At 42.9% G+C, this 7500-nt stretch overlaps 1 protein-coding gene across 1 annotated transcript in view; it reads right to left on the bottom strand.

The window, feature by feature from the left end:
• skib (v-ski avian sarcoma viral oncogene homolog b) overlaps positions 1-7500 on the bottom strand; it is a 52753-nt gene that overhangs the window by 12796 nt on the left and 32457 nt on the right. The window contains exon 2 of the mRNA XM_042707725.1: positions 108-221. Coding sequence (XP_042563659.1) covers positions 108-221 — 114 coding nt within the window. The remainder of the gene's footprint in view (positions 1-107; positions 222-7500) is intronic.

The following is a 7500-nucleotide window of genomic DNA, read 5'->3' as shown; positions in this document are numbered from 1 at the left end:
AGCCACATCACATCATCATGCTAGCCACATCATCATGCTAGCCACACACCCCTCAGTTCCCCCCTGCTCGGCCAGTCAGCAACCGCACACAGAGCCAATCAACTCACCTTATTGGCAGACGCAGACAGCACCTGCAGCCAATCCGCTTGCTTGTCTTTGGCAGGTGAGGGTGAGTAACCTGGGTCACATTTGGGCCTCTTGGCTGGGAGGGGGCTTTGGGCCTGCAGAGGGAGAAGACAACAGAGGACAAGAGCCGTCAGCTTCTGGGTTACATATGAGGGAGTCTGCCATGGACTCACATAGAACACTGTCACATGGAGCACTGTCACACTGTCACATAGAACACTGTCACATAGAACACTGTCACACTGTCACATAGAACACTGTCACATAGAGCACTGGGTTACATATGAGGGACAATTAGAGCATACTAGACCTGGGCTGTGTTCGAAAACTGTTAAAAGTAAGATAGCTGTCTTACTACCTTGATGTCTCGTCAAGACAGGTGTCTGACGCGAGATATTTCTACGGGAGAAGGTATCTCAAAAAACTGTTGTTTTCGAACGGTCTTTTAAGATAGCGTGTATGATAAGATGTGACGTTGGTACACTGAAAGAACGTTAGGCTATCTGTGTGTGTGTGTATGTTTGTGTGTGTGTGTGTGTGTATGTGCTAACGTGTATGTGCTAACGTGCTAATGTTAGAAAGTTGGCTGACTGACGCCTCGCAAATCACAACCATTATTGCTGGTTACAATAACGGTGTTATCGGATAGTACAGTGTCTATTTCTCGGTAACTTTTGAAAAATCTAAGCGAGAAAACGCCGAAAGATGTACATTTACATACAAAACACGGCCGTCAGCGGAGTTTGATCCGCCATCTTTGTTTACAATTTGCAGTTGCCGGAGGGAGCTGGCGCACAGATGTATGGGTAATAGGCAGCATCAAGGCTGCATCGATGCTACCTTGAAAAATGACCGTCACGCGGGCGATTTCAAGGTATCTTATAAAACCGGAAGAGACAGAATAACGGATTTCGAACAGTCCTTCCTTCTCTTCTTTAAGACAGCATTTTAAGAGTTTTCGAACACACCCCTGGACTCATGAACACTAATCTGAGATATAAGTGTGCTATACATTCTATGTGCCTGATCACTATAGTGAAATATTAGTATCATATAGATTCTATATGCTTTATCAGTAATGTGAGATATAGGTGACATCCCTGTAGATGCTGAAGAGGTTAGTGGTACTTATATCGTAGCTGTGAGAACTTAAAGAGAATGGAACTATGATTCACACACACACACACAGTCTCTCTCTCACACACACACACACACACACACACTCTGGCACCCTCAGGTTGGTACTCGTCTGTGTGAAGATGTTTACCAGGGCTGAATGAAAAACCTGCCAGGACATGTGAACACACACACACACACTCAGGAATTTCAAGCACTCTTGTAACTTAGGACTCAAACTCTCTTCTGAGGGAGCAGAACAAGGTTAGAAGTGCTGCTTTTACACACAAACACACACACACAAACACAAACACACACAAAATTCTTTCTGAGGGTATAGAACAAGGTTAGAAGTGCTACTTTTACCAGGACACTTCTGAGATCCCTCTTTCACCCACACACAGATGCCAAACGTGGTCATGCTCACAGGTCTACAGATCCTTTTGTATGTGAGTGTGTGTGAGTGTGTGTGACTTTGCCTGTCTGAATTGTCTAAACTCTACCTCATAGTCTCATAGATTCATACCTCATAACTTTATCTCATAGTGTAACCTGTGTAATACACGAACACACACACACACACACACACACACACACACACACAAACACACACACACACACAAACACACACACACATCCATCAATCTCACACCAACACTGCTGACCCTAGACCAGAGTTAAACTAATTATGAAACAAAGCAAGACACCGTATTTGGAACATTGGGGCAATCAAACCAAATCACAACCCAATTAGAATGATGCTAATGATGCTAATGATGCTAATGATGATAATGATGATAATGATGCTATCTAATTAGCAGAGTATCTTTACACCATCAAAGAGGCACATCAAAGAGGCACATCCTGACCAAGGACAGGCTCAGTGAGAACAGCCTAGCCACTGAGAAAGGCAGATACAACAGAACAACACACACACACATACACACACACACAAACACGCACGCACACACGCACACACTCACACACATTCCTGTCTGCGGTCTGCTTCTATAGGAAGTCCTGAGCTCCAGACATAACAGTCTCTCTGACTACACACAATCTCACACACACACACAATCTCACACACACACACTCACTCAGAAGACGGCCACATATAATCATACACATACACACACACACACACACACACATACACACACACACACACACACACAATCTACACAACTCTGGGGAGAGGAGTCATGACTTGGCTTTTACACACACACACACACACACACACACACACACACACACACACACACACACACACACACACACACACACACACACACACACACACACAGTTAGACACACTCTCTCTCACTCCAAAATGGATGAGAAGAGGGTTTTCACAAGGATCTATAATTCAGCACTGAACACCTGAACATGCACTGTGACAGAGTGAGAGAGAGATAGAGAGAGATAGAGAGAGGGAGAGAGAGAGGGATAGATAGAGAGAGGGAGAGAGAGAGATAGATAGAGAGAGACAGAGAGAGGGAGAGAGAGTGGGAGGGAGAGAGAGATAGAGAAAGGGGAGAGAGAGAGACAGCGAGAGAGGGAGGGAGAGAGAGAGAGAGGGAAAGACATTTCCTCTCAGTTGTTTGCTTTGGCAGGAGGGTCTGTGGGAAATGAGAGTCTGGCTCCTGCATAGTTGGGTTGGGTTGTGTGTGTGTGTCTGTGTGTGTGTGTGTGTGTGTGTTTATGTATTCTATGAGAGTGTTTTTTGTAAGTGTGTGTGTGTGTGTGAATCAGAGTGGGTCTCTGCATGTGTGTGTGTGTGTGTGTGTGTGTGTGTGTGTGTGTGTGTGTGCAGAGGAATGTGCTGTTGAAGGCCAAGTCCAGCCTCCTTGTGGACAGTCCATTCACACACTCTCTTAGACGTGCGTCTTTGAAGAGGCATATTGCAAAAATACACACACACACACACACACACACACACACACACTCACACACACACACACACACACACACGCACACACACTTCTGGGCCTTTGGTGGCCTGCTGGGCTGTTTTCCTAAATGGAGGACAATTAGAGCGTGACAAAGTAATAGTGAAGTCTGCATATGCAAGTGTGTGTGTGTGTGTGTGTGTGTGTGTGTGTGTGTGTGATGGAGATAATTTCCAAACACTGTTAATGACTTAAGAATATAATAATCAAGTGCCTTGTATTATTAATTCCTTGTATGAATCATGTGCTTATGAAAACAGAAACATGGCTTTTCTGTGTTTCTGTGTGCGTGTGTAACTTAAAATATTAGGTGCCACTTAGTCTGCATATGTACAAGAGCATGTTTAGACCAGAAGAGATAAGAAGGGTCGAACTGTGCTTCTTCCAACCTTGCAAAACTTCCATCCTTGCCTCGGACGTGAGAAATCCACCACGTGATTATCCCTGCTGAATGCTCAACTTCTGTCTATATAAACCTTGTGTGATGTGTTTATCATTGCTTCACTTTCAGCCTTGTGCTGGGAGTGAGCCCGATTGCAAATATTGTTTGTTTAATAAATATACTTATATGCAGCTCCGGAGTCCTGAGGTAACTAGGGTGAATTTTCACCTATCATATTTGGGGGCTCGTGACCGGGATTTCCAACAACCTCAACGGCTCTCCACGCTGGGCTAATCATCAGGACCTGAACCATACGGAGGAGTATGAGACTCTGTTTTTCTAAAGACCTCCAACTTGAATTGGAAGGAGGCCAGGGCCTGCCAGCGGGGAGAGCCGAGAGTGAAGGAAAAGAATTGGACTGTAGGGTGTGGACTCCGAGCTGTTTGTGAGTATATTGTTTGTTTGTTGTAAGTGCACGGTAGTATATTGTTGGTGTATTGTTTGTTTCGGTTTTGTGTACACGTGTCTTCGAGTGGGGCTGTGTTGCCTGTTCTCCGCGGGGTAGAGAAGGAATTCTTTAAGGTTACAAACTTGTTAGAGATATTCCTGCTTGCCTCGTGTATTGAACGAATTTGCTAGCTGTGTAAAAAGGTTGTAAATGAGAGATAAACCTGCGTGGTAGGGGGTCCTCCGCAAACTCTCGGAGTGTAAATGAGAGATAAACCTGCGTGGTAGGGGGTCCTCCGCAAACTCTTCGGTTGTAAATGAGAGATAAACCTGCGTGGTAGGGGGTCCTCCGCAAACTCTTCGGGGTGTGAATGAGAGATAAACCTGTGTGGTAGGGGGTCCTCCGCAAACTCTTCGGGGTAAATGAGAGATATATCCCCTTGACCACTGGAAGTCTGTACAAACTCTTCGGGGTAAATGAGAGATATATCCCCTTGGCCACTGGAAGCCTGTACAAACTCTCTAGACCTATTTCTAGACGACTCCGGAGAAGTCTCTTAAAGGTCTATCCATTCCCCCTTACCTTGTGTTACCTGTGGGGTTGATACTAACTGTTTTAGATATATTCCTGAAAGAATTTGCAAGAGTCAGAGATACTCCTGTGTTATTTTTCTGTGGGATTGAGACACACTTTTTACAATGGGTAAAACACAGATAATTATAGTCATAATTTATGTAATTAAAGGACTGATTTCGCATTACTGAGATGCCTTGACCCGGAACCAGTAGGGGACTGATCACCCCAGGGAAATCCCCTGGCCTCAACCTCCTCACAAAACGAGAGAGACGGAGGACCTCTGGTCGGGCTCGGGTTGACTCAGCATTGCGATCTCAAGAACAAACTATGAGAGTCTGAAAATAGAAACATAACTAACCCTAGTGTGAAGAATAAGATAAAGGTAATTTAAAAGGTTTCAAGAGCAGTTATTATTAGAGGTATTAAGAGAAATACATAAAATAACTTACAAATGGGAAAAAGTGCGTCAAAAGCAGAAGACGCACATGATAATAGCAATAAGAGGTGGTTTAAAATGTCTACAACAAGAAGAAAATTGTAACACTGATTTGAAAATGTTTTTACATTATTGGTTGCACCAAACAGAGCAAAGCTAACGTTAATGGTGGCAAGAAAGCCAATGATTTTTGTTTTGTTTTGTTTTATGTGACTTTGGTGCCTGCTGAGCAGTAATCAGAGAATTAGATGCCCAGAACAGTAAGGTTGTAAGAAGAAAGAGACATCTAAAAGCAGAGTTTGAAACAGGAGAGATATTTCAAAATACAGATTATGTTTCAAAAACATGCCCTACAAACTTATTAGGAAGAGATGTGATGTGGGTTGGGCATTAGAATTGTTCCAACAATACATGGGTTTTAGAATAAATGAAACAATGATGTCCCAAAATATTACTATGTATAGAATATACACTGTTAAGCCCAAAAAAAGATTTTAAGAGAAATGTAAGCCTGTCACACTAACTACATTAACCTAGACTGATACATTGGACTAAGACAGGATGGGTGGGGGCTGAGTGCTGGCTCAAAAGACTGTATTCTCACAAGCCATGAGCTCAAACTTAGCTACAGTTCGAGGACAGTCAATTGTTGTTGAACATCTAGTGCTGTTCCTCCAGATAAGAAGACCTGTAAACAACATACCCTGGCGTTGTTAGGATTTTTAGCAGAAACAAGGCCACAAACATTAGCAGCTATGGTCCACTAAAGTAAAGCTATCTTAAAAAGCACCTCAGCCACAGACAAAGAAATAAATTATGTATTTTCTGAGAATGACTAACTTCTGAGATAATGGATTCCTAACCACGAGTTAGAAACACAAATGTTGCAGAGTTTACTATATTCTCAGCCCAGGTCAGCAGGAGATATTATTAAAAGGCCTGAAAATGTAAAGCAGGCATTTGAACAGATAAAACAACTGTTGGTCAGTTCTGCTGTCCTAGCACATTCCATGACATGACAAAGCCATTCATACAAACTGTAGACTAAAAAAAAAAGGTTATATAACATCTGTGTTAATGCATAAGTGGGGACTTAAAGTTGATACCAGTGGCATACTAGGCAACACGGCTAGATCCAGTAGCCCAAGCAATGTCTGAATGTTTACAAGCAGCAGTGGCTGCAGCCTTGGCGGTGCAGGCCTCTGCTCCTATTGTACTAAACAGACACTTACACTGAAAGTTCCACATGCTTATTTTTATTTATTTAATTTTTTTTTGCTCACTCAGCCTCATATCAATATTGAGCGCTGCGTGACATTTAACCCAGTTACACTTTTACTTACGGCAGAGGACAGATAAAAACTATGGCAGCCAGAGCTGACCTACAAGATATGCCTTTTCCAGAAGCTGATTTAACTATTGTTTGTTGATGGTTCAAGCTAATAAACCTTGAACGCATAGCCACTACTTCCACACTATTCCGCACAGGCAGCGGAACTAATTGCACTGATTGCGCACACACATGCAAAAGACCCGGTTTCATTGGGAAACCACAAAGCAGACAAGGCCACTAACCAGGCCAAACTACAACAACCATCTGACACATACACAATTGAAGAATTAGATCTCACAATATTAAAAGATATGCTGCAATATTGAGCCATGGTGAAAACATGCCTCAATAAGTGGGGATAGTAAGCATATATTTGTACTTTATATTTCATGAGAAAGATGTTTAATCATTCATTATTGATTTTATTGAGTTAAATCCCAACGAAAGAAAGAAATATTGTCTAGCCATAGACAATCACTGTTCATACAACCCCCAGTCAGCAGGACTGGTAGAAAAGAATGAACCGAACTGTTAAAAGCAATTTGAGAATCTTAGAGTGAAATTAGTGATATTAAGCATGAATGTTGTTATCACTGTTTGAAATGATGTATGGAAGAATCTACACTGCCTCAGCACTCAAACCATTTGCTGAAACAGACTAAGAGATTGAATATACATTTGCAGAATATATGGCAAAAATGTGAATTAGCAAAATGCTCTCAGAACTCTCTGTGCTCCGCAGGAACCTGTGAAGCTGAAACCAAGGTTGGGCCAGGAGATTGGGTCCTAATCAACAGCCTCCAAAGAAAACACTGCCACTTGCCCAAGTGGGACAGACCCTACAAAGTGCTACTGTCAACATCTACCACAGTCAAATAGCGAAGAGAGCCACCTGGATACATCTAACACATTGTAAACGAGTAAGCCTTCTTTAGAAAGAGACAGAGGATAGGAGCTGTCTTCCTCTACAGTTTTCCAAGGCCGGGCCACTGTGACAGAAGTCCAGCTACAAAGGGGATTCTTTGCGTTAGGCAATTTTTCGTCTCAAACCTGGTGAAGAAAACTACACTGTCCAGTGGGGTAAAAGAGCCTAGTGGATACTGGGAGGGCAGGAGGTCCTATCTCTGTGAAGTC

This window comes from Clupea harengus, chromosome 5 (genome assembly GCF_900700415.2).
Source record: "Clupea harengus chromosome 5, Ch_v2.0.2, whole genome shotgun sequence".
Classification (NCBI taxonomy): Eukaryota; Metazoa; Chordata; class Actinopteri; order Clupeiformes; family Clupeidae; genus Clupea; species Clupea harengus.
This window is presented reverse-complemented; position numbering and strand designations above follow the sequence as displayed.